General features: G+C 38.7%; 2 protein-coding genes and 1 long non-coding RNA gene across 16 annotated transcripts; all 3 read left to right on the top strand.

Annotated features, from left to right (window-relative positions):
• The first annotated feature begins 507 nt into the window (after positions 1-507).
• Positions 508-13,828, top strand: LOC121235222. Of its 12 annotated transcripts, none has more exons than XR_005934535.1 (6): positions 508-917; positions 1,003-1,231; positions 10,678-12,060; positions 12,311-12,375; positions 12,592-12,893; positions 12,989-13,828. XR_005934535.1 is itself a non-coding variant. In XM_041131527.1 (4 exons), the coding sequence occupies exon 3, from the start codon at positions 10,886-10,888 to the stop codon at positions 12,014-12,016; it is 1,131 nt and encodes a 376-aa protein (XP_040987461.1). In that variant the 5' UTR covers positions 508-917; positions 1,003-1,231; positions 10,678-10,885; the 3' UTR covers positions 12,017-12,060; positions 13,547-13,828. The 12 variants fall into 12 exon arrangements, 5 of the variants coding, with proteins under 5 accessions (XP_040987461.1, XP_040987460.1, XP_040987459.1 ...); XR_005934539.1 differs by lacking the exons at positions 12,311-12,375; positions 12,592-12,893 and having other exon boundaries at positions 511-917; positions 12,989-13,255; positions 13,547-13,642; positions 13,754-13,828; XR_005934540.1 differs by lacking the exons at positions 12,311-12,375; positions 12,592-12,893 and having other exon boundaries at positions 13,547-13,642; positions 13,754-13,828.
• Positions 4,571-6,393, top strand: LOC121235225 (exodeoxyribonuclease-like). The gene is made up of 2 exons (XM_041131538.1): positions 4,571-4,692; positions 5,724-6,393. The coding sequence occupies exons 1-2, from the start codon at positions 4,653-4,655 to the stop codon at positions 6,245-6,247; spliced, it is 564 nt and encodes a 187-aa protein (XP_040987472.1). The 5' UTR covers positions 4,571-4,652; the 3' UTR covers positions 6,248-6,393.
• An 866-nt stretch (positions 13,829-14,694) lies between the features above and the next one.
• On the top strand, positions 14,695-17,157 carry LOC121235226. Of its 3 annotated transcripts, XR_005934546.1 has the most exons (4): positions 14,695-14,791; positions 15,253-15,571; positions 15,846-16,470; positions 16,970-17,157. It is a non-coding gene; the product is annotated as an uncharacterized LOC121235226 (long non-coding RNA). The 3 variants fall into 3 exon arrangements; XR_005934545.1 differs by lacking the exon at positions 14,695-14,791 and having other exon boundaries at positions 15,199-15,571; positions 15,846-15,959; XR_005934544.1 differs by lacking the exon at positions 14,695-14,791 and having other exon boundaries at positions 15,199-15,571.
• The last annotated feature ends 9,869 nt before the right edge of the window (positions 17,158-27,026 follow it).

Here is a 27,026-nt window from a genome sequence, read left to right as displayed (position 1 = left end):
GTCATTCACAATGAGTAGCAAGTAACGTTAGTCTAGCCTACAAGTTAGTTAGAGTTTTTTGTATTTGTGTAAGGATGCTGAGTGGAAGGGATTTGGATGTTGAGTGAATTCATAGTTGTAGTTTGTTGTAGGAGGAAGGGACTATCTCAAATGAGTTCCAATGTAATAATTTCAAATATCACTGCAGTTCATAATACTCATTTCCACTATTTCAATTCATCGAATATTTGTAGTGCACCTTGTTGCTAGTGTATTGCAGCAACACTCTATTTCCACCTCTCCATACATTCTATTAAGAATTACAGCAAGAACATATAAGGGTCTTAACGTGTAATGATTAATTTAAAATATTTATAATAATTAGTTTAAAAGTTTTGAATTTAAATTAAATTTTAGAAATATAAAGTGAAATAAGATGAAATAATAATGACATTTATTTTCAATCAAGTCCGAATCCGTTGCCCAAAACTTCCCTCCCCTCCTTCCACTTTTCTTTTCCCCCATCTCCCCCCTGGCGCCGTCTCCCTCTGTCCCTCTCCCGATTTCTCTCTCGCCTCTGTGCCAAGCCGCCGGCCACCGTGAAGGGCAGCAACAAAGCTGCACCACGAGCACGCCACCGGTTCCACCACGTCGACCACCACACGCACGGTAGCAGACTCTCTCTCTCTCTCTCTCTCTCTCTCTCCGTTTCTCCCATCTCTCAGCCGCCACCCACGCCATCGGCCACCACGAGCACGCCAGCCACGGAAAATCACCACCACACGACGCCGCAACCAAGCCCCTTTCCGTCGAGCACCACCCCTCGCCGTCCAGAAAAAAAAAAGCCCCACACCGTTTTTCTCTGCCTCTACTCTGCACTGTCTCTGGCCCCGTGCCACCGTGCGCTACCAGGCGGTCGTCGAGCTCCTTTGCCGTCGGTAAGTGCTTCTCTCCGTCCGTTGCTTTTCCCTCTGTCTTTGTTCGCCTTCTCTCTCGCTAACCCGCTGTTGTCCCCCTCTCCAGTACCACCACTGTTCCTCCTTAAGCGTAAGCCGAGCACCACCCAGCTGAAGTCCAGCAGCGCAGCCACGTCTGAGCCACCAAAATCCCATTATCGAGCGCAGCACCACCACGGGCTCCTCCACGCAAGGCCCACTGCCCAACACTGCTCAGCCCACCTCAGACCACTGAAGCCATAAGTCAACCCACTTCAGCCGCACGCTTCCCTCGCTGCTCAGCGCCTTAAGTTGTGGTATAAATTTTACTCTATGTCTCAAGGAGTATTATGTTATGTAGTGTATATGGATGTTGCTGGTGTTGTGTTTGAGTATAGGCAGATTTATATTTATATATATTGAATATATTGGTTGTGATAGAAGGAGAAGAAGTGAGGTGTGGTTAGGATTGAAATGGATTTGTAAGTGAAGCATGGAGATTGTGAATTATGGGGTTGTGTTGGTTGTTCTATGTGGAATTAATTGGACTTTGGATTGAGTATATGTGTTGTATGTATTGTTTTTTTGATGAGTAAGAGGTAAATTTTATTGATACGAACGAAATAGGCATATTTATGTGTTGTATGTATTGTTAAGAAGCTGATTGGTTGAATATAGTAATTGTGAAGGTTGGGTTTGTGTGGAGCCATGAATGAAGCTTATTAATCTTTGTATATTGTAATTGTGTTGGATTGGTGTACATGGGCAGCAAATATGTTATTATGTGTGTGATACCCTATATGATATGTATAAGGGTAGGTGGTGTATGAGATTTTACATTACTTGGGAAAGAGAAGTTCTTGCTCTTTATAAGGTTCCAATGAGGCTCTAATTGTATCATCGACTAGTCCTTTTGGAGTATAGGCCATGTAGTTTGGGCCTTCTATGGGGCGTTACAAATGTTATTAGAACTTATCCCAACCAGAAATGTGGGACTTGAGTCATACCACCTATAATGGACAGGCTCGACAAGGACATCGGGAATTTAAAGGGGGTAGATTGTGATAACCCCCATATGATATGGATAGGGGTAGATGGTGTATGAGATCCCACATTGCTTGGGAAAGAGAAATTATTGTTCTTTATAAGGTTCCAATGAGGCTCCAATTGTATCATCGACTATTCCTTTTGGAGTATAGGCCATGTGGTTTGGGCCTTCCATTGGAGCATTACGTGTTATAAGTTGAGTTGGGTGTATGGAAGGATGGAATAAAATGATATGAATTTGGTACTAAATATTGAAGTGATATTTTGCTTTGGGTTATATAACTAGTTGTGGGTGTGTATGAAGCTTATTAAGCTATGGTTTAGGCTTAGGATTTATGGAAAATGATTATACTAGGATTGAATGGTGACTTGTACAAGTGTAATGAAAGGGAAGTTATGAATACCAAGACGTGTAAGTTTGCACAATTAGGAATATTATGAAGAAGTATGCAAGTAAATAGTTGAAGGAGATTGTTGGAGGATGACTAGTCTAAATGGAGGAAGTTTAAGTAAGGAACGAATTGGAGGTTAAGGCCATGTGGAAGAAAATGCACTAAGGCTGCGTTTGGATGTTGAACTGAGTTGAGATGAGATGAAAGTTAAAAATTGAATAAAATATTGTTAAAATATTATTATTATTTTGGGATTTGAAAAAGTTGAATTGTTTATTATATTTTGTGTTGGAATTGGAGAAAGTTGTAATAATTAGATAAGATGAGTTGAAATGAGTTGAGATGAGTTTGGATCCAAATGTACCCTAAGAGTTAGGAGTAGTTTTATTATACAAGTTCTAAGTTTAAGTTTCATATGTAAATGAAAAAGGGAATGGCGTAAGGTTATGTATGAATGTAGATTGTCATCTGACACACACATGAATAGATTGCATGACATGAAAATGGCATGGAGTCTAGGTAAGTATTATATCATATATAACACAGTTAAGAACTTCTCTCTATTCTCTCTCCGTACACTCTTTTCATTTTTTTTTTTGTAAGTTGGCTTGTGATGTTGTTCATGGGCATTTGACTGAGTGTTTCTTGCACGTATGGGAAGGGAAAATGGATATGTCGAATGCTGTTATTTCGAACTTAAGGTATTTGAGGTAGTAAGCGATATACGATGGGTGCACATTACTGAAAGAGTGTGGAAGTTTGAGAAAAATCTTCACTTGGAGTTAGCCACGGCACGTTGGTCCACCAAAGCGTTGGAGGATTGCCTGAAGGTGGGGAGAAGGGAATTTTATACAACACATTGGAAAGGAGACATGGGCTTCATAGCCCAAAGGTGTTCCAATTCCCAAGGGGCGTTCATGGCTTTTGGTGGAATACAAATTGGGGGTCACCGAAATTATCTTCTCATTCTTGAAGATAGAGATGGTAGGGGGATGGAGAAAACTGGTGGAGGTTTTGAGGGAGGCTGGCAGAGAAGGCCATTTTGTTGGGTCGGCACCACCAGTGACGATAGCCCCGTATCAACCTTCTGCCCGGTCGTACATGGAGGCTCTGCAGAAACCAAGGTTAGACTGTGCTCGAGGACCTGTTAGGCTGGGTGGTAGCTCTTGCCTGCGAGGTGGTGTCACCGTCTCTGTAGGGGCTCAGCATAGTGGGGATGTTGGCAGGGGATGTTGGCAAGGGAGTTGTTGGTCTTAATAAGGAAAGTTTGTTTTGGGCTCTGTTAGAGATGCAATCTCAAATATATGAGTTGCAGAGTAATATTCATGGGATGATACGGTGCGTTGAGGAGGATAAGGGGGTGGGGACGATACGGTGCGTTGAGGAAGTCAAAGGGGTGGGGATGGGCTTGCGTTAGGGGGATGGGCTCAGCGGAGGGATTCATAGGGGAAAGTTGGGCCAGGGACCTTCTAAAGGGCTGTGTATGTCTGATCTAGTGAGTGGGCCGGGCTTGGTGAAAAGCCCAAAACGGGTATGGAAGGCTAAGGCCCGAGCTGCAGATTTCGGGAGTTCTGGTATATCGGGAGGCTTGGGTGAGTCTGGTACGACGGCACCACCACTTGACCCGATGGTCTCGGAGGTTGCATAGAAACTCTCGCTGGTCATCGGCGACTCATCTAGTGGTGCGTCGGAGATGTCGCTGTCGTTGGAGGTGGAAGAGGGAGAAATCGTTGATCGCGAAGCCGATAAGGGGAAGGTGAGTGAAGTGGTTTGTCATCCGTTTGTGTCTGTGGCTCCTCTGACTAATGAAGTGCATTCTTGATGGACCTAGTTTCTTTGTTATTCAAACCCCTTCATCGAGTTGATCTTCTGCACACTGAGATGAGCATTTGCTTTGTTTCAGCATTTTCTGGAGATTTACAGCAGGAGGCTTCTTCTGAGCAGGATGTGGTTGAGGCCACTTTATAGTTGGAATTATATAAGGGGGAAACCTTTGATGAGGATGCATGTAGCCCGATCCCTATATGCACTCTCCCGTCTCTTGCTTCAACCAAAAGTGCCTCAGATTGGGTTTTTAAAAAGGTTGAAGATTTACAAGTATGTATGGGGATATCTTGTGAAAGGTTTGAGGAGTAGTTTAAGGCTCTTCTTGTTGCCATTGAAGCAGGAAGACCTACGACTTTGAAGTCGGTAGCAAAAGGATAGGGAGTTGAGACGTTTAAATGCTCCATTAATTATGATAATAAGGAGGGAAGTGTGGGGAGGGATAGGTTGAAAGGGAGGGGATCTTGGTCATCGAATGAAGCCTAAAATCCTCTCTTGGAATGTAAAGGGGATTAATGATCGAAAGAAGAAGGTCATGATTATTTAGACCGTTACAAACAATGGTTCCCGCCTATAAAAGCAATGACTTAAAGAAGAAAAGTTTTAGTTCCTCCGTTGTTCTCTCACAATCTTTAAAGCTTCTTGCATTTCTTTCCCTCGAGATACACCAACACATACAAATAAGAACCATATGCCAAATGGCCGCCACCTGTGAGTTACCAGGACAAATCGACTTGTGAAAAAATCATCCCACATGACCCTGGCTACCTCACAATGTAGAAGCAAATGATCTATTGATTCCTCATGCTTCTTACACATACAACATCAATTCAACACAATTACCCAGCGCTTCCTCAGATTATCTGTGGTCAGGATCTTGTCCAAACAAAAACAGCCGCTTTTGAAGGAGCTTTCGTCTGCCATATACTCTTCTACGGGAACATGGTCAATCCAGGACTCATTAGAGATTGGTAAAATGATCTAATCGTGAAGTTGCTTTTCTTAGAATGACTCCAGTGCATCTTATCCCCGATGTCCCTTGGCATACTTACTGAATACAATGTCGCAAAGAACTCTAAAATAATCTCCACCTCCCAATCTTGGGCTGCCCTAATGAAGTCAATATTCTATTGAGGGGGGCCATTTGAAAGGACCAAAAGATCGGCAACGCTGCGTCCTTTTCTCTTGCGAGCTCGAAAATAGCAAGAAAGGTGTCTTGAAGGCTATGGTCACCACACCATTTATCATACCAAAATCTGACGCGAGAACCATCACCCACCACAATATGTTCATGTCCTCGAAAGGTCTCCCAATGTCCCCTTATATATTTCCATAACCCCACTACATATGTGCCTCGTATCTCATTCGAGCACCAACCTTCCCAAGCCTTTCCAAATTTAGAGTCTATAACCGACTTTCATAGGGCCTCCCTTTCGAGTTGGTACCTCCACAATCCTAGCTAGGTGTTTCTCATGTATACTACCTGTGTACCTAGGCTTTGCCTTTTTCTATTAATAAAATCTCTATGACTACCTATAAAAAAAAAATGATGTCAACAAGCGTCTCCGTATTAGATCCCTCCTCTGTAGCTGGAAAATTGATATTGTATGTCTTCAAGAAACTAAGTTGAGTTTTATTGATAGAAACATCATTTGTAGTTTGTGGGATTATGCTTTTGTGGGTTGGAGTTATCTTGCTTCGTTGGGTGCTTCAGGAGGTGTGTTGTTGATGTGGGATAAGTGGGTGGTGGAGTTAGTAGAATATTGCATTGGGAATTATTTTGTGGCTGGTTCTTTTAAAACCATTGAGGATGGGTGGCGATGGGCTTTTGCGGGTGTGTATGGGCTTAATGTGGATAAGGAGAGAAGGCTTTTGTGGGAGGAGTTGGCGGGTTTGTTTCATTTGTGGGATGTGCCTTGGTGTTTGTGTGGGGACTTTAATATTGTTTGGTTTCCCAGTGAGAGGACGGATGCAACTACTTTATCTGTGGCTATGGAAGAGTTTTCGCAGCTGATTTTTTATATGAATCTTGTGGATCTTCCATTGGCAGGGGGTTTATACTTGGTGTAACAGTAGAGGGGGGTCAAGGTTGGATAGATTTCTAGTCTCTCCTTCTTGGGAGACTCACTATCCGGATTTATGTCAGAAGAGGTTGCACCATGTTTGTTCTGATCATATTCCCATTTTGCTTGATTGTGGTGGCTTACTTGGAGGTAGGCGTTATTTTAAATTCAAGAATATGTGGCTTGCAGTTGATGGAATTGTGGAGAAAGTTAGGAATTGGTGTGTATCTTACTCATTTTCTGGAACTCCTAGCTTTATTTTGGCAAGTAAACTTAAAGCTCTAAAGTTTGATTTAAAGAAGTGGAATAATGAAGTCTTTAGGCATATTGAAGTGTAGAAAAATCTGTTTTGGGATGAGTTGCATGCTTTAGAGGAGGGGGAGGTAAATGAGGAGTCATTGTTAAGGAAAAAGGAGGTAGGGACTGAAATTGAGAAGGTTTTATTGATGGAAGAAGTTTCTTGGAGGCAAAAATCAATGGTGCTTTGGTTGAAAGAGGGGGATAGTTGTACTAAGTTTTTTCACAAGATGGCTAATTCACACAGGCACAATAATGCTATTGAGGTACTTCATTCCGGTACCAATGTGCTTCACACCCCTGATGAGATTCAAGATCACATAGTGTAGTATTATGAAGATCTTCTAACCGAGATAGAAGAGTGGTGTCCTAAGTTGGATGGTCTGAATTTTGACCAGCTGGATTTCTATGCAGTCAGCTGGTTGGAGAGGCCTTTTGAAGAAAACGAGGTGCATCAGGTGGTGAATGGAATGTGTAAAGATAAAGTTCTGGGCCCGGATGGCTTCTCCATGGCTTTTTTTCAAGAATGTTGGGATATAGTGAAAGTAGAAGTTATGCGGGTATTTCAAGATTTCCATTCTTGTCAAAAGTTTGAGGAGTCCCTAAATGCTACTTTCATTGTTTTCATCCCTAAGATAGTCGGTGCTCATGAGTTGAAGGATTTCCATCCTATTAGTTTGATAGGTGAGATCTATAAAATTATATCGAAAATGTTAGCTAATCGTATGAGCATGGTGATGGATAAAATCATTTCTAAACCTCAAAACGCTTTCGTTAAGGGACGACAAATTTTGGACTCGATTCTAATTGCTAATGAGTGTTTGGATAGCCGTATGAGGATTGGTATTCCGGAGGTTCTTTGCAAGCTTGATATGGAAAAGGCATACGATCACGTGTGCTGGGATTTTCTCTTTTATATGCTAAGAAGATGTGGTTTTGGGAATAGGTGTTGTGGATGGGTTAGACATTGCGTTTCGATTGCTCGATTCTCTGTGTTAGTTAATGGCAACTCTTGTGGTTTTTTTCAGAGTTCAATGGGTCTGAGACAAGGGGATCCGTTGTCCCCTCTCCTTTTTGTTTTAGTGATGGCAACATTGAGTCGTATGGTGGAGGCTGCTGTAGGGGGATTTCTCTCTGGTTTTTTGGTAGGTAATATTAACAATGGTACTACTTCAAACTCCCATTTATTATTTGCGGATGATACTCTCATTTTTTGTGATGCTGACAGTGGACAGATTCAAGTTTTAAGGGCTATCTTATTGTGTTTTGATGCTGTCTCGAGCCTCAGGGTGAATTTGGGCCAGTCAGAATTGGTATCGGTGGGAGATGTGAGGAATATTAACCTTGTAGCAGATTTGTTGGGTTGCAAAGTTGCTTCTCTTCCAATGAAATATCTTGGGCTTCCGTTGGGGGCGTCGTTCAAAGTAAAGAACATATGGGATGGTGTTGTAGAAAAGATTGAGAAAAGACTATCAGGTTGGGAGCGTCTATATTTATCAAAAGGGGGAAAACTAACCCTCATTAAAAGCCTCATTTCCAACCTTCCCACTTATTATTTTTCCTTATTCCCTTTACCGGTTGGAGTTGCAAACCGGATTGAGAAGTTGTTTAGAGCATTCTTATGGGGTGGCATGGGAGAGGAGAATAAATTCCACCTTGTGAGTTGGCATAGGGTGTGCTGCTCAATTGCGAATGGAAGCTTGGGGGTGCGAAATTTGAGTAATTTTAATGAGGCATTGTTAGGGAAGTGGCTATGGGGGTATCAAATGGAAGGGGACTCATTGTGGAGAGAGGTTATTGATCGAAAATACGAAGGTGATAGGGGATGGTGCTCGAAGGAGGGTAGGGGATCTTATGGTGTGTGTTTATGGAAATATATTAGAAAGGGATGGGACAGTTTTGTAAAACATAATAATTTTGAGGTTGGGGAGGGTGCATGAATTCGTTTTTGGTTTGATGAATGGTGTGGTGAGAGAGCCCTTCATTCTATCTTCCCGGCTGTTTTCAGCTTGGCTGGAAATCAGCAAGCCGCTATTTCTGAGATGTTGAGCTGTGCTAATGGGTCTGTGCAGTGGAATGTTACTTTCATCAGAAATGTACAGGATTCAGAACTTGATGAGATTGCAGATTTTTTCAGTTTCTTGTATTCTCTGAAATTAGGAGGAAATGAGAGGGATTGAATGTTGTGGAGACACACGGGGAGCAAAATTTTTTTTGTTAAATCTTATTATAAGGTGTTGCATGGCCAACAACAATTCCCTTTTCCGTGGAAGAGTATTTGGAGGGCGTTTGTGCCTTCTAAAATTGCTTTTTTCACCTGGACAGTTGCACTTGGGAAGATTTTGATGATTGGCAATTTGAGGAAACGTGGCATGGTTGTTGTGGAGTGGTGTTTCATGTGTAAGAAAAATGGTGAATCGATTGATCATTTACTCTTATATTGTGAGGTGGCTAGGGAGTTATGGGTTGGGATTCTTAGTAGAGCTGGGTTGAGTTGGGTTATGCCAATGAGAGTGGTGGATTTACTAGCATGTTGGAATAGGCGGCACAAAAGCTCTCAGTTGGCAGCAGCTTGGAGGATGATTCCTTTGTGTATTATGTGGTATCTATGGATGAAAGGAACGAGCGGTGCTTCAACGACAAAGAGCGAACTGTTGAGGATATCTGGAAATTGTTTGTCTTCTTTGCTGCAGTGGGAAATGTTCTGAAGAATGAAAATATTTTTAAAAGAAAATAACCTCACATGGTAATGTTTTCAAAGAAAAGAAAATGTTTTATGTAAAGTATGTATATAAATGAGAAATGCATGAATGAAACTTATGTTAGTATATTTTTATAGTATGAAGTAATGCTCACTGAGTATTTGACTCATTTTGTTTTTATGTATGCCCCACCCAAGAATAAAATGAGGACGAAACATTAGGTTTACACGGCCCAAGGAAAAGGTGAGAGAAGCCTAGGCATTTTATGTAATATATTAAATCATATTTTGTAAAATGACTTGTATTTTAATTTAATGAATTTCGCTGCAAAACTCTCTTAGATTTATAAATGCAAGTCTTAAATTTTAATTGTAGAATCTTTTATATCCTGGAAAGAGAAGGAAAAATTTATAAAAAGTTCACTAATTCCCGTCTCATTTTCTAAAATTATTTTTGAAAGACCTACCACAAGGGCGGGCATTACAAATTGCTTCATGCACTTTTGTATTTTGTTTTTGCTTTTCCTACCACCTTCAAGTACTCCTTGTTAATAGTTTTTTTTTCTAGCCCTCTATCTTCATATATAGTTCCTCAATTGCATGATCTTGATCTTGGTATTCCTTCCCTGTGACCGTGATCAAACTCATTCCCAATATTTTCTTACCATCAATCATTTGCACTCAAAGAAGAATGGGGGTAGATGGGGGAGTCGGGAGTGAGAGAGAAAATGAAGATGAAGGTTGTTGTGGAGATTTAGGCTTCGTTTGTTTTTGCAAATGAGATGAGATAAGTTGAGATTAAAGTTAAAAATTAAAAATTGAATAAAATATTGTTAGAATATATATTTTTAATATTATTTTTGTTTAGTGATTTGAAAAAGTTGAATTGTTTATTTTATTTTGTATGAGAATTTGAAAAAGTTGTAATGAGATGAGATGAGATGAGATGAATTGAGAGGAGTTGTGAAAACAAACGAGGTCTTATGGTTGTCGATAGTGCTAGAGATTTCTAGTTGTTAATAGTTCTGGAGATTTCTGGTTGTTATTGGTTGGTTTGATTTGAAGAAAGGGTGTTTCTGTCTAATTTGATTTGTTGTAGGGCTATTTTAGTCCATTCAGATATGTAGCAAAGGCATTTTAATTTAACCCAATAACAGTGGTAGCGATATACTGGCCAAATCAGTATCTGTAACAGAGATATTTCTATCTAATATGAGATCTATAGAGGGATACTTTAATTCAAATCATCACATAAATTTCTACTGAGTAGGGTCTACACTTGCGGTTTTATCTTATCTTAAATAGATTTTGGTCATCATAATTATATTAATTTCATAAATTTGGAGGCAATTCCTTCTTTATCACATGTATAGATATTTGTCGTCTTTATTGTTTTCTAAGCACGTTAATTTATTTATTTCGGTGTATTTATTTTGCAGAAAATCCATTTGGTGAAACTCACTAAGAAGTTTGGGCTTGTGAGGATTTCTATGAATGTCAATATATGCTGATGTTGTATTGTATTCAAATAGTCGTCTGAATCAATTAATGCCCACACGTTTCCCATTTTGAGCATTTCATCCTGATTCTTGAGTGTGGCCCTAGCCATAAAGCCCTTATCACTGATTCTTCAATTGCAAGATTGATATGTTACCAAAAGCCTTCGCTTTGGTTAAATTATTATTTTCATCGCACCATTTGCTCTCATTTCCTAGGGAATCAGTTTCAAAACTTTTGCTGGTCTTCACGACTGCCACGTATTCGACAAAAAGTCCAACCCAAGTTGAAAGGGTAGAAGTTGTAGACCACCCAAAAAACTCCATTGATGTTCTGAGGAAATGGGGTTGTAGTGATGATGATATATCGAAGATAATTGTCCGCCGCCCTTATTTACGCCAGGCCGACATTGCCGACCTTCAATCCAAACTTAACATGCTCAGTGGCTTGGGTATTGGAGCTCATGATCTTTTGAAGATGATCAATTGTCGCTCCAAGTTTCTAAGTTTTCGAATAAATCATTGCTTTGATGAGCGGCTTGAATTTTTTATGACATTGTTTGAGTCAAGGGAAGTGCTTGCTAAAGCTATTGTTAGGGACCCTTCACTTTTAACATATGACTTCAATAACATGATCAAGCCTGCCATTGCACTGTATCAAGAGGTGGGTGTTAGTAGAAAGGACTTGATTCCTATGCTCCTTTCCCGGCCCACCATGATACCTCGAACTTCATTCGATGAAGAGAAAATGGAATATATTCGCAAAACTGGGATTTCCAAGGATTCCAAGATGTATAAATATGTTGTTACAATCATCGGCATCTCACGCCACGAAACAATCCGTCAAAAGGTGGGAAATTTTGAAAAGTTCGGGTTTTCAAATGATGAAATCTTCAATCTTTTTGGGAGATCCCCCCTTATGTTGACACTATCAGTTGATAAGGTACAGAGGAACATGACTTTCGTTTTGGGCACGATGAAGCTTCCTGCCAGTGTGGTCCTTCAGTATCCATTTCTATTGTACTCTAGCTTGGATACTGTGTTAAAGCCACGAGTCCTTCTTGCAGGGAAGATAGATGACATGGGTCTTGATTCGCAGATTAAGCGACCCACAATGCTTAGGGCACTGAGGATGACAGAGATGAGGTTTTTAAAGGTGTTTGTCAAGTGTCACCCGAAAGATGTTGCTGATGAATTGTTAGAGTTCTACAAATGCGCCAAAGGGATCAAGCGATTGGCAGAAGCCTCAAAGAAAAACATTCGCTTGGGATTCCCATTTTGAAGTTTTGTTCACTGGCTGCACTGTTTTTAGCCGCTGGAATCCATGTTAGTATACTTCCCTGTCTCATTTGTATTTTATAATACGAGAGCTTTCGACACACAGCAGCTCTCTGTCTGTCTGTCTCTCTCTCTCTCTGTGTGATTGCACCTGATGTGCAGACTTTGATTATCGCAGTTAAGGTATTCTTTAGGGCCGGTCTCTTTGCAGAACTCTGTTTGAACATACAGAACTTGACCCAATTGGCCCAATATAATTACCATTTTTTTATAAGAATGCACTGGAAGTTGATTTTAGTTTTGGACAGTCGTAATCGTTTTAAACAAATGCTTGTCGTATATTTCATACAAGCTGGGAAACAGGTAATTAATCGCTATGAATCTTCCTGTTTGAAGACAATGATCAAGTCATCTTAAATTGAAAGCAGTTTACTTATTTCTATTGATTTTTTTTTGTAAAAGAGATTAGAATAAAATATATATATATATTTTTTTCTGAGTAAAACTAATAATTTCATGCATTAGGAAATATACAATTTGTGGATTGAACATATAATGGAGCATCCTCCATGTGTACAGGAAAATAAGATAAAGACAATGCTGAGTTGGCTAGAGAATGAGCTGCAACATTAGCATCCCTTTTGGCATGAATAACATGAGCTGAACGAAATTGTTTCAGAGTACTCTTAGCATTGTCAATTAATTGTCCATGTGAGCATAACTTCAGATTAGGATCATTCAAACCATTAACCGCCTGTCAACAGTCAACTTCAAATATCACCTTTCCCAGTCCTATTTCTTGGCAAAACTTCATAGCTTCCAACACACCAAAAGTTTCTGCAGCAACTGGTTCCAATTGGATCTCCAGAGGTTTTTCTAAAGTAGGCATAACCTTACCTTCAAAATCTCTGATTATAACTTTCGCACCAATTCTATTTGAAACTGACTGAAAGCCACATCCCAATTTGATTTACAGTGAGCAATATCAGGTGGTAACCATCTGGTCACAGTTCTGGACATTGATTGGGACGACATTCTCATACGCTGGACCACTTTATACAGATCATAAGATTGTTGAGGAATTAACTACTTCATTTGGATGTGAAATCTTCATAAGTGATGGTTAGTACAATAATAATGCCTGATCTACACACCATGGCCCAGCTTTGGGGCCTAATTCTCTCTTACTGTGCACATCTTGTTATCCCATTCAGTTATTATTTTCTAGTGATCTCATGGCCTGGTGAGTCCTATTTTTCCAGGAAGCTCCTGTCAAACTATCTTCTACTTCCCTCTGAAATAACTTATGCAAGGATAGTGTTGAACTTGCATCCATGAACAATAAATTCTAGGGGATGCGCGATGACTTTTCCTTTTATCTGTTTCTTTCCAAGTCTATATCATAATTAAAAAAAAAAATTAGATTGATTATTTCGTCTGTACAGCCTTTGAGATGCAATATTCTAAAGCAGATTTGCCTCTCTGACTCTTTCTCGCCCTTTCCGTATTCTGTCTTATGTTTCTGGATACACAGTCTGACAGGTTAGTAACCTCAAAGGAGATGGTTGAATATCATATCTTGAATCCTTGTCAAGTCTGATGAAACAACAGCTCTTATGGCATCGTATTGGTAGGTACTCTTGGTCAATAAATATAATACTTGATATTAAAAAGTTGTCTTTCTCCAGTTTTATCTATTCGATTGTGCTTTCTTTTGTTCTCTGTGGTTATTTTGGAGCAGAACTCATAATATAGTCATCATGAGGTGATATTGATGGAAAGCAAGCTTCCATTTAAAATTGTCAGCCAAAATTCAGAAAATTTATCTTATTAACTTCAACAAGGAATAGTAGATCTATCATACAGTCTCCCACGATAAGTGTTCTGCTGCTTGGCTTGGCTTGGCACATACCAGGAATGTAGCTAGTTAAAAATATGATAAAAAATACAGCTACTCATGACTTCTTTAGACTGGGAGTGTCTTTAGTTTTGGTGGTCTTTTGGTGATATTTCTAGGAAAGAGACTAAGGCCTCGTTTGTTTTCACAACTGTTCTCATCTTATCTAATCATTACAATTTTCTCAAATTCTCATACAAAATAAAATAAACAATTCAACTTTTTCAAATCTCAAAACAAAAATAATATTAAAAAAAAATATTTTAACAATATTTTATTCAACTTTTAATTTTAATCTTAATTCATCTTATCTCATTTCCTCTCATTTGCGAAAACAAACAAGGCCTATGACTGTTCATCCGGGCCGGATTTTTCTCGGCCCAGTCCAGAACCCAGATAACCGGATTCCGGATGCAGGTTCTGGCCTGTGTTCTAACAGGTCTAGAAACTGGATCACCCTACCAGGCCCTATCCGGGTCGGGTACAGTTATGCAACCTGGGTACCTGGTTTCTATTGAAAAAAAAAAAAAAGGAAGATTTTTAATCACTAGCACGTAACACCCCCCCCCCCCCCCCAAAAAATGGAGCTTGCTCTTTCTCTCTCTCGCTTTGAAACCCTAGGTCCCGCCGCTCAGCCTTCCTCTTCTTTTTTGTGTCCTCTGCACCTCCTATTCTTCTTCATCTCCTTCTCTCCATCTTCTTATTCTCCTCCTCCTCCTCCTTGAAGAGGAAACGAAGATCATCATATGTGAGGATGGTAAGTAAGTAGATGGTTGGGATTTTTCTCACAATATGGGCCCGTTGGAGCTTTTGCATAGACACATTCAGAACTTGAAGGTGTCTACCGTTGGTGTTGGTGTCATGGGCTACATTGGAAACAAGGTTTGGTTCTTTTTCTTTTATTATTTCATATTTTATTTTATTTTTACTTCTTATATTATTATTATTATTATTATTATTATTATATCGGGGAACCTCTCCAAGGCAGGGCCCTTCGAACCTACCCTTGCAGAGTAAATCCCGGTCCTGTGCACCGCACGCTCAGAAGTTTCCCTACACGGAATTGGTTAAATTGTTGGGTTTTCACCAGGGGGTATGGCCTCAAAAGATTCTTTGCACTCATGAGGTGTTAAACCTTGGACCTTGAAGGGAGTGATACCCCAACACCAAAGCCTTCACCACTTGGGGTTTTATTTTTACTTTTATTTCTAGATCTGCGTTGTCAATTACTTGGTGCTCTCTAATTTTAATGAATAAATATTTTTGTTCTGTTTTTTTTTTTTTTTTTTTTTGTCTTCAATTTTCAAATGCATTTATCACTGCACTTATTCTATGTCTTTCAGATTTCAAGAGTCTGTCGGATTGGCGGATTGCTATATAAATTTTATTTTTTGTTGTTTGTGAAAACAAGAGTTTTTTGGAGGTAATAGAATCTCTTGGACTTATATTATGTGATTGGCTAGACTTTGTTTATAATAATAATAAAAAATGACTCGGATTTGAAAACTTTCATTTTGTAGCAGAGTTTTGTTGTTTGAGAAGTCAAAATGGAGTCTACGATTTATATTCTACTGCTGTTTCACTCCTTAACTTGGGCCTTGTATTTTACCCTCAAATGGCTGGTGTTGTGGTCTCTCTCTCACGTTCCTCCATTCTTGCAAGGTATATAGCTTTGCTTTGCTTTGCGCTTTATTATTATTATTATTATTATTGGTAATCATGGGTTTTAAAGAAAAATGTAATCCAATAACATTGGAGCATATCTCCATGGACTGTAAAAGGAGAAAGCTCAAGCAGAAAGGACATGATTTTCTTTACGCACAGATAAAATATGAATTGTGATTGAAGCTTGTGTATTTTGTGATTAATGGAAGTAGGAATAGTTTCCAGGTCATTACATTTTTAATTAACTACATCATCTTGCTCACTGATTCAGGCGGAAAATATGCATTGTGATTGAAGCTCGAGTATTTGGCGATTGGAAAGAGAAATTTCACCAGCAAAGGATGCCATTGAAGCTCCTGCAGTAACTGATCTCCAATGCATAGAGGTTCTGTTTAATAGCTGATCATTGCCTTTTTCAATTGTTTTGTTGCATAGTTGTTTGTTTTGACGAAGTTTACAGTTTACAGCAATCAATTATGACAACATACTCGAGGCATTTAATTGATCATGAATTAATTTTCCTTTGGTGTGATTCATTCCACAGATCTGCCCTGTTTGTGGTCATTAGGTTCTCTTTTTATTTATTTATTTATTTTTTATTTTTATTTTGGGTGGGGGGTTTGAACTCCAGACCTTCATTTTGGAGACTGGGGGTTATGCCAACCAGGTCACAGGCCTTTGACGGTCATTAGGCTCTCTTGTCATTGGCCAAATCTCAAATAATCGAAATATAATTGAACTTGTTATATATAAAGTAGCATCATATTACTCTTATAATTCATGGATGATCGATTTTGCCCCCGGAGGGGCAGAGATTTGCAGTGATTCTACAAGAAGATTGACATCAATATTTCTTTATTCGATGCAGAGCTAGCTCTTAAAAAATCGTTGGAAAGGTAATCCTCCCTGCACTTGATGCAAACTGTGTTGACAGGCTCTTAAAGGAGGACTATAGGTTGTGATTTAAATAAAAGAATGAAGAAGATTGTATATGTAGACACATCTTTTTTGTCCTTATTCAATGTACCAGTAGCAAAACTAAAGCAATATTGAATTTTTTCACATGCGATCTAAAGCAATATTTTTGTCGATCTTCCAAGTTCCAAGCTGACTTCACACTAGCACATGCATATGCAAGCATACAATAGATGTTTTGGGGGATATTGAATCTGATATGCATCTTTTCTATGACTGCCCTTTAGCTATAGGATTGTTTGGGTGCATTTCTCGACATTACTTTGATGCATCGTCATTAATTTCAAATCCATTTTGAGGTGCTGCAATGTTTTTACATAAAACCATCAATTTTTATACTCATTTTCTATACTCTCTTTTAATATTCTATTTGAATATAATATGCAAAACTAGTTAATGAGCATTTTGACTTGGCTGCAGGAATTGACAATGGACTATTTGGCTGCGTCTCTCTTCTCTCACTTGAAGTTGCTATTTGGTGTGAGATTAAATCACTGATGGAAGACCCTGTTACTGATTTTGTAACTCATTTATTGTAATTGTGTTTTGTAATGTAATTTATAAATACCAAATAATGTATTTTTTAGTGGATTGCATTATGTGTTGCATGCATCTTATGTGATGAATATTGGATTTTTATTTTTATTTATTTTTTACATGCATTTAGTTAAAAAGGTAATTAGATGTTTCTAGCTTTAGTTAGTTTTGACAAAATTTAGTTTTTCATTTTGATATTTTTATTATTATAAACAATGTTCAATGCATTAGTAATATGCTTTTCAACATGACTCTTAAAAAAATTTAATAAAATATAGGTTTTTTTATTAAAAAAATAAAATAAAATGTAATTTTCTATTTTGATATATTTATATTATTTTGGAAAATATTCAATTTCAATGAGTTAGTATTATGCTTTTTTTCAATATGTTTTTTTTTCCTTGTAAATAATGAAAAAATAGCAATGTTTTGAATATTGTTTCAGTGGTCGTTTCGGTTAAGACACTGAAATGAAATATTTCGGTATCGATATTGTTTCGGGATAATCGATATATAATTACATATTTCAAAATAATATCAATGCAACCCTTAAAAAGTTAAAATACTTTTTTTTAAAGAGTAGAAGGTTACATATCCAATAATGACCTCCTTCCATCTTTATTAATAAGAGTTCTCACTTGTGGTAGAGAAATACTGTGGTAACAAATTAAGATCCATGGGTAACCTCAAAAAAATCGCAAACCAGAAAAAACCAACTATGACAAGCCTATGGATCAAAAAGGAAAAACACACCACAAAAAAATCAGACTTAACATCATAAAGGGGGAAGGCCTAAAGAATCCAAAAGAATTAGGCTTCGAAGAATCCGAGGCATATTGCAATTATTAGAATAGGCCAATTTAGCTCCTGAAGCTTTTTTCTTGGTTAACCAATCCGTCACCCTCTTATCTTCATGAAAAACATGCTGGAAAAGACAATGAATTGTGCAGGATAAATCAACAATTTCCTCCCAAAAATCCTATAAGTACCACACATCACATCTCCCTCTGAGCCACCAAAAGATAACTACCATAGAATCTATTTCAACTATCACATCAGAGATGTTCAGAGATTTGCAAATTCTCAAACCTTGAAGGCGTGCCATGAGTTCCGCTTTATTATTAAAACTGAAACCAATATGAGAGGCATAAGCTTGGACATGACCACCTGAATCATTACAAATAACCCCGCCAATACCACAGGAACTTGGATTATCGATACTATTGTCATCCGTGTTCAATTTGTACCACCCCAACGGTGGCTTAAACCACCTTACCACTTTGGAATATGGAACTTTCGGGACCACAAGATTTATCTGTAGGGCCTCAAGGATCATGTCATCCCTGTGGGACAGACTCTTGATTTGCTTAGCTGCTTGACAAAGAGATCCTAACCACACACAAATAGAATGAATAACAGATTTATGAGTTTCTAGAATATCTTCCATCCTAGCAAGACACATCTTTCTCCATAGGCGTCAAGTAACAATAATAGAAATGATGCCAACAATAAAGCTCACCTGTGAAGAGGAGCTAGCGCGCCTGAACCAAGTCCCAGCATTCTGTTTCCAAGATCTACTAAGAGATATACCAAAAAGATTGCCAAAAAAGGACCAAACTTTTTGTGGAAAATCACTCTCAAAGAGCACATGGTTAGTGTCTTCTATATGACCACTATTACAACAATCACATTTGAAAACAAGAGGAATACCAATATGACACAATCTATCATCCACACACAAGGCCATATGCCAAGCCCTCCAAAAATGGATAGACATTTTTAAGGGAAGGCTATTATGTCAAATCCACGCATGCCAATCCATAGGAGTACCTCTGATACGAATACAATTCCACACAGATTTTGTAGAGAACATACTTGTATCTGTAGGAGTCCAAACTAGAACATCATTTCCATAATTCGGCCCAGATAAAGAGATTACAATCTCATCCACCCTTTCCTACCCTACAAAATTCTCCAAGAACTCACGTCCTAACTATCCGACAACCTGCAATCTTTAACTTTTAAAAGGGAACCCACTAGAGGCATCTCATTAATCAGAGGACCATTATCCCTCCATTTGTCGTACCAAAAAAAATTTCTCATTCTCTAAGCTTCCACTTTGAGTTATTTAACAACAACGAATTAAAATTAGAAACTATTCTCTAAAATCTGGATCCTTTATTAGTCTCTATGAGAGACCACGGATTCGATCCAACATATTTTGCTTTAAAAAATTAGCCCATAAAAAATTACCTTGAATAAGGTTCCAAGCAAAGCGCAAATGTAAGGCTTTCTGAGTGTCTTGAAGACTCTGCACACCAAGCTCCCCTTCTTCCACAGGCTTACAAATATGATATGATTCCACGCCATCAATTTCTTTTTATCTCGTCCATCGGCTTCTCCCCAAAAGAATGAACTCATCAATCTATGAACCTTGGAGATAGTAACTTAAGGAACCTGTAAAACAACAAATATGTGTATAGTCATGCTGGATATAACATGCCTCAAAAGAACAAGTTTTCCACCCATAGAAAGTAGCCTCACTTTATTCACCATGTCTTCTAAATGAGCTTGCTTCAGTCTCCCCAGAATTATCGGCACTCCTAGATATTTAAAAGGGAAATTCCCCTCCATAAAGCCAGTATGACATAAAAGTCGCTGCTTGCGCCTAGTAGAAATTTTATCTGAACAATACAAAATAGATTTCTGAACATTGATAGTTTGTCCCGACCACCTCTCATATTGACTCAAAATTTGTTGAAGAACCCGAATTGACCTTTGACTTCCATTAGAAAAAATCATGACATCATCAACATACATAAAATGAGAGACAATAGGCGTACCTCGGGCCTGAGAGAAAAGACCAAAATTACACTCTTGCACGCTCCTATGGATCAATCGGGATAGGACCTCTTGTTGAATGATAAATAAATAAGGTGATAGAGGATCACCTTGACGAAGACCTTGACCGCACATAAAGAAACCCTTAACCATACCATTCATCATGACAGAATACCAAGGGCTAGAAATAGATGAATGAATCAAATCAAAATTGAGAAGAAAAACCAAACCTTCATAAGGCCGTTATCGAAAACACCCAATCCACACGATCATAAGCTTTTGTCATATCCACTTTTAGCATAATATTGCCCCCGTGGATCCTTTTATTAATAGAATGCACCAATTCCTGGGTGAGGCTAATGTTCTCAAAAATACTTCTTCTAGGAATAAAGACTCATTGTTTCGGAGAAATCAGGCTAGGCCTTATTCTTGTTAATCTAGAGACAATAATCTTGGAGCAAATTTTATAAAACACCGAATAGAGACTAATGGGATGAAACTTATCAAAACCTGTGGGCGACTCCATCTTTGGTATAAGAACCAAATATGAGGTTGTGAAAAATTTGGAAAGGTGCTTAGACGTAAAGAATCCCAGTACTACCTTCCACACATCAACTTTAACCACCTCCCAATTGCTTTTATAGAAACCCGACCCAAACCCTTCAGGACCTGGAGTACTATGATTTGGAATGGATGACAAAGCCTCAAACACTTCCTCTAGCATAGGCGGGTGAAGCAGGGAGACATTTTCCTCCTCTGAGATGACCGGATCTATGAGCCCTTCTAGTCTAGGCTACTTTACGGGTGGCTCTCCTTGAAGTGAAGTTTGAAAAAAATCCACTGCCCCTTGGTGAATGCTTTCCGGACTCTCATGAACCACCCCATTCGTTCTCATTTCCAGCATTGTTTTCCTTCTCTTGTTAGCAAGGCAAGCATGAAAAAATTTTGAGTTGCGATCGCCCTCCACCTTCCATTTTAACTTAGCCATTTGTGCCAATCTCATCTCTTCCCGACGCCTCCAACCAGCCAGATCCGAGACTGCCTCATGTAGATTCCTCTCCAAGTTTACCTCCCAATTTGTTTGAAGTTATTGTTCAATCACCTCAACCTGTTTTTCAAGAGCATCAATACGACCCAAAGTATGGCTAAAGACCCTCTTATTCCATTCTCGAAGCAGACCCTTCCACCCATAAATCTCAAGCTGACTGAACACAGTCCAGAAAACCATGGTGATCCACCCACATTTGTTGGAAATGATACAGAACCGATCCAAAAGAGAAAGGATCCTTTTTTAACTCAATGAACATGGGGGCATGATTTGAAGTAGAACGTGACAAATGGGAACAAATAGAATTAGGAAACAAATTAATGAAAGAACTATCCATTAGGGCGAGATCAAGCCGTGCCCATGAGCGGGCAAACCCGATTGCCCATTACACCAAGTGAAAACACTCCCTTTCGTAGGCATTTCCATAAGACCCCCATGATGAATCCAATCATTAAATTCATCCATAGCTACATTAGGCCGAGGTCTACCTCTTCTCCTTTCTGAGTCATTCCGGATAATATTAAAATCCCCCACAAATACACAAGGGTCCGAACCCAAATTATTAATGCTGATATCTTCCCACATGTATCACCTTTTCACCCAAGTACATTTGGCATAAATCATTGAAAGCAAAAACTTCTCAGCATCATCACCTACTGTAATTGAAATAAATTGCATTCCCATCCGAACAAATTGCACCACATAATTACTACTCCAGAAAATCTAGATTTTTCCCCCTTCCACCTCATTAGAAATAAAATTATCAAAATTTAGACATCTTGCCAATTTACGAGCACCCTCTAAATTTTGAAATGGTTCTAAAATAGCAACGACTTTCGGTTTCAATCTTCCAATCAACATCTTTATTATGATTTTAGAGGTCCCAACCCCTCTAATATTCCATACCAAGATGGAATCAATCATTGAGTAGGATTAGAATTTCGAGCAAGAACTCGAGAAGAACTTCGCATTTTAATAAACATCTTTTTCTTATACCTCTTCTTACCTTCATTCACCTCAGACTCTGTAAGATATTCTTTATCCTGTGAAAAAACCTCTGGTTGGCTTTCTGGTTTCGGTTCCGAAGAAATATTTTCCACCATAAGAATCTCTTCATTTACTTCCTGATTTGATTCCTCTTCCATCAACGGCAGACTTTGCACCACTATGGGACCCTTCATTGACGCAATCAGGACCTCAAGATTATTCTAATGAGTATCCATTGAAGGCTCCACTCAACACATACCCATAACATTCCCAGCACAATCTGAGCCATCATCTGTTAACACCATATCCTTTGCAGCCTCTGTTTCAGTAGGTGGCACCAAGTTACTGCTGGGAGTAGGCTGTACAGCAAACGACTCTACCAACTGCACCAATTGATCTTCCGACGGAGGAATTAATTCAGACACCAACCCCTCCACAACATCCTCTATTTCCATTCCAATCATCTTAGTATTTTCCACAACAGCAACAGGCGGAGGAATTTCAACATTATCAGATGCACTCGGCTCTGCCCCCAGTTTTACTACCAGTTTTTCCATCTCCAAATGGCCTTTCCTACCAACTTGAACCTTCCCATTCTTTCCAGCTTGTCCAGTTTTACATGTCATCGAATTATGACCCCGCATATTACAAGTAGAGCAATATGCAAGGAGTGTTTCATATACGATCTCTTGCTTTCGACTCGAAGACAACCCCAGCACCCCAATCTAGAATGAGTCAAGGGAGGTTTTGTAGCATCAACTTCCACACATAATCTTGCTCCATCCATTTTCATAGCACAACGAGTCAGATTATCCGTTCTCATACAGAAACCCTTGAAGGCTCTTCATCCTCATTAAAATCCAGAGACCATCTAAAGGCATGATAAAATATCCCGTTAATCTCATAGACCTCCCACAACAATTCCTTGGTAAAGTCGGCTTCATTAGCCATACGTACAAAGATGTTGCGAGATCGCCTCATTGAAGATACCACTGGAATGGCCGAGAGCCCCCATTGATTGTGAATGAACGCACGCACAACATCCAGAGAAGGGCGTTGCTTCAGAAACTTGAGCACGACAAAATAGCGGAACGGCTCCATTGAACGTGCGATCTCCTCTTTGGTAAATTGGAAATAAACCTCTCCTTCCACCATCTTCGGAGGTCTGGGCACTAGCATCATCTCAGGTATGGGTTGAGGGATGACAGCCACCAGGTCGGCAAAGGAAGGCTGATCGGTGCCACCATCTGCAGCTGCCATGCAGCCTCATGTGAAAGCCAAACCGTGCGGCAAAAAGAAAAAAAAACCCTATTCCGTAGAGAGGAAAAGGGTAGAAATGGAAGATTGGACTTTTTTTTTTCACTAATAACAAGTGTTGTAACACATATTTACAAAACTCAATAATATTTCTAAGTTCTCAATCCAACTATTTAAAATAATAATTACTTATCTTCCTAACGAAAAGAGAAGTAGGAATTTCATCTTAAGTCCTCGAGAAAAAAAGGATTAAAGAAAGTTAAGAAAGTAGTCATTAAATGTGAGAATTGGAGTGAAAATTATGAAAAAGACAAAATTTTTACATTAATTACAAAAAATAATAATAATTTGGCCGGTACATTGAAAACTAGCTAGTATTGATTGAAACGCGCTGGTATGGCTGGTATTTGACCCGATATGAAACACATACATTTCATGTACCGGTCACTACTCCGGTACACAAAATACCGACCGTACCGGTCGGTACGGTATGAATTTCAAAACACTGAAAAATAAGCTTTTTATAAAGTAATTAAAAAAAATCCAAGTACAATCTGGTATTTGGATTTTCAGGTTTCAAAAATCTGAGTTCATCCGGGTACTAGCCTGGGTCGAAATCTGGATAAACTCGATTTGGTACTTAGATCGAATTTTAAACCCAGTTTTGGGTATGGGTAACAGATCCAGTTTGGTTTGGTTTTATATATTTTTTAGAACCGTGCCGGTATATACTGGTTTTAAAAATTTAAGAATTGATACCGGACCGGTTTATTACCAAAATCAAAACTCCTAGTTTTGGTTCTATTCGGTTTTACGGGTTATCTATGTTAGTAACAATATAATGTTTATATATATTAAACTATTGGTCTATTTATATTATAATATAAGTACAATAGTTTATAATAATTAACAAATACTAGTATATTATTAAATTTAACTATAGTCTATATAAGTTCTAGACTTTTATGAGTATATATGATTAAATGTGTAAAAATGTATTTAAAAAAAGAATATATATATATATATAATATTATAATTTATCATGTCAAAAATGTATTTATCATTGATATATATATATCAAAAGTAAGTTTATATTAATAACTTAATATTAATGTTTATATTTAAGATTAAAAATTTATATGTTATATCACATGTTATATTAAAAATTATAAAATTAATTTTATGTTATAAAATTAATATACTTGAATAATAAGATTAGAATTTCATCTTGTATTAATTAGAAATTTAGCATATAATATATAACATAATATAAAAAATTATAATATGCCTAACTTAGTTTGTCACATGAATATGCCAACACACTCATTTTACATTAACACCCTCATTTAAGAGAAATGCGACGGTAGTAAAATTCTCGATTGATGCAAGCATTAACACCCTCATTTAAGAGAAATGCGACGGTAGTAAAATTCTCGATTGATGCAAGCATTAACACCCTCCAATTTGTATTCAAGTTCACAACAGTTCAACAAGTTGTGCCTATGGTAACTCTTTCATAGACTTCGTAAGTTGTGATTGTTTGAACTTTGTCAAAAAACAAAGTATAAAGAAATAAGTTCAACAACTTAAACAGGTGTTAATAGTTTCTTATTCTTTCAAGAGAACTATTTTTGTTTTCTATATATGTGACTGCAAGTTGATGGTCTACATGACTTTTGATAAAAGCTGAGCGAATATGGAAACTATGAAGGACTTTGCCTTCAAACATTTGTAAGATCTTCTCTAGGGCTGATCACGGGGTAACTTGAAGTTTAAGGTTAATTTCTATCATTATGTTTGTTGCTTTGTTCTTGCATATTGATGTATCATATGTAGATGAAGTTATATTGAAGTTTCATGGGCATTGTAGATTATAGACATTTCTATGCAATCAAACTAAATTGTGCTTTATTCCCTGTTTTCCTTCTTTTTTGGCATAGCATCGTATTACGTTTAACTCTACACAATTTTCGTACTTTCCAATTATCCTCTCTAGGGTTTCCTACGTAGAGGCGATCATACTACCTTAGTACAGTTGTCTGTTCCTTCCTCTTGTGATCATGGAGGACTCCCTCAATGATCTCTACCACGCCTCTCATTGACTGAACAAGAAAATGAGGAGGTGGTTGCGGAGCCTGAGAAGTTGGCAAAAACTTTTATGTGTGAGGGCAAATGTTTGATTCTAAAGCTGTTTATTGATCGACATTTCAACAGGGATGTTTTTAAAAGTACTATGAAGAAAGCATGGCGCCTGGTGAGAGGGGTCAAATTTTGTAATCTTAATTCTTCGCTTCTTCTTGTTGAATTTGAAGATAGTAGGGATAAGGAGAAAGTTCTTCGAGAGGGCCCTTGGTCCTTTGATAAGCATCTGGTCCTTATGGAGGGGAGGTTGATGGTCGTAAGCAGGTCCAACAGATCTAGTTATCGTCAACTAGCTTCTGGATTCGGCTTCATGATTTACCTTTGATGGCTAGGAATGCTTATGTGGCTCGGTTACTGGGGGAGGAGGTTGGGACTGTTGAGGCAGTCGATGTAGATGATGGTGAAATTGCGTGGGGAGAGTTTTTGAGGGTTCGAGTTAAGTTTTTGGTTGCCAATCTATTGCTTAGGGGCTCGAAGTTCTCTATTGGGAATGGTAAGTCAGTTTGGGTCGGTTTCTCCTATGAGAGACTCCCTAATTTTTGCTACTGGTGATCGGTTGGGATATAGTGATAAGGAGTGCTCAAGTTTTCAGAACTCTGTTGATTCTGCAAGCAAGATAGTTTTCCCATATGGTATGTGGCTTTGTGCTAGTGGGTATTGTGATCGGGGATCAGTAGGCAAACAGAGAGACGAAGTTCCTGCAAACAAGCTCTGGTTGCTTAAGGTGGGTTGCAGGCATTAGAGTTGCAAGGAGGACAGCCGTCTGAAGGAGAAGTGCAGGTGGCGGTAAGTGTTGAGGCTGGTCAATCAACTATTTGAATTGTAACGGATGAGGATGATACGCCTAATTTGTAGGAAGGCAGATTCAAGGAAAGTAAGGAGACTACGGTTGCTGAATTTCAGGGTATGGGGAATGGGGAATTCACTGAGGGCGAAAGCTTAGGGACCGTTGACAACGGTCAAGTTTTTCAAACGATGCCTATTACTACCAGTCTTCTGGGCCACGTCTTGGTAGTTGATGGGCCTGATGGGCTTCCAGAACTGGATGTGAAAACAAAGGAGGGAGTTCATAATGGGCCAGCATAAACAAAGCCTGATGGGCTCACAAGTAGAAAATGGAAGCGTATGTCGGTTTTTAATAAAATGATGACATCTCTTTCTTTTCATGAGCAGAGTCCTTCACTTCAGTTACAGGGGCTTCTAAGAAGAGAAAGAGGGCAAGTCCTAAAGGGTTTTTGTATGGAATAGTTGCAAAACGTGTTCAGATTTCGCATGGCCAGAGGGATGCGACTTCAAAGGATGATTCGGAGGTATTGGCAGTGGTTGGAGTCTAGCACCACTGGCAGCCAAGAAGTTATTAAGACGGAATGCCCGTGGGCTTGGGAACCCACGGGGCATTCGGACCCTCTATGATCTAGTCAAGAGGGAAGGGCCTGATGTCTTGTTCTTGTAGGAGACTCGCTTATCTACTCGAGAATTTGATTCCAGTAAGTATAAGATGGATTTTACAAATTGTTTGGCTGTTAGTTCGATTGGTAGGAAAGGTGGAATTGCTCTTTTATGGCATTGTGATGTTGATTTGTCTATAATCAATTACTCTTCTAATGATATTGACGTTGTTATTAAAGATGTTAACTTGTTTGTGGGGCAATGGTTTTTAACTGC

The sequence above is a fragment of the Juglans microcarpa x Juglans regia genome, chromosome 6D (genome assembly GCF_004785595.1).
Source record: "Juglans microcarpa x Juglans regia isolate MS1-56 chromosome 6D, Jm3101_v1.0, whole genome shotgun sequence".
Taxonomy (NCBI): Eukaryota; Viridiplantae; Streptophyta; class Magnoliopsida; order Fagales; family Juglandaceae; genus Juglans; species Juglans microcarpa x Juglans regia.
The sequence above is the reverse complement of the archived record's forward strand: the minus strand, read 5'-3'. Positions and strand labels throughout refer to the sequence as shown.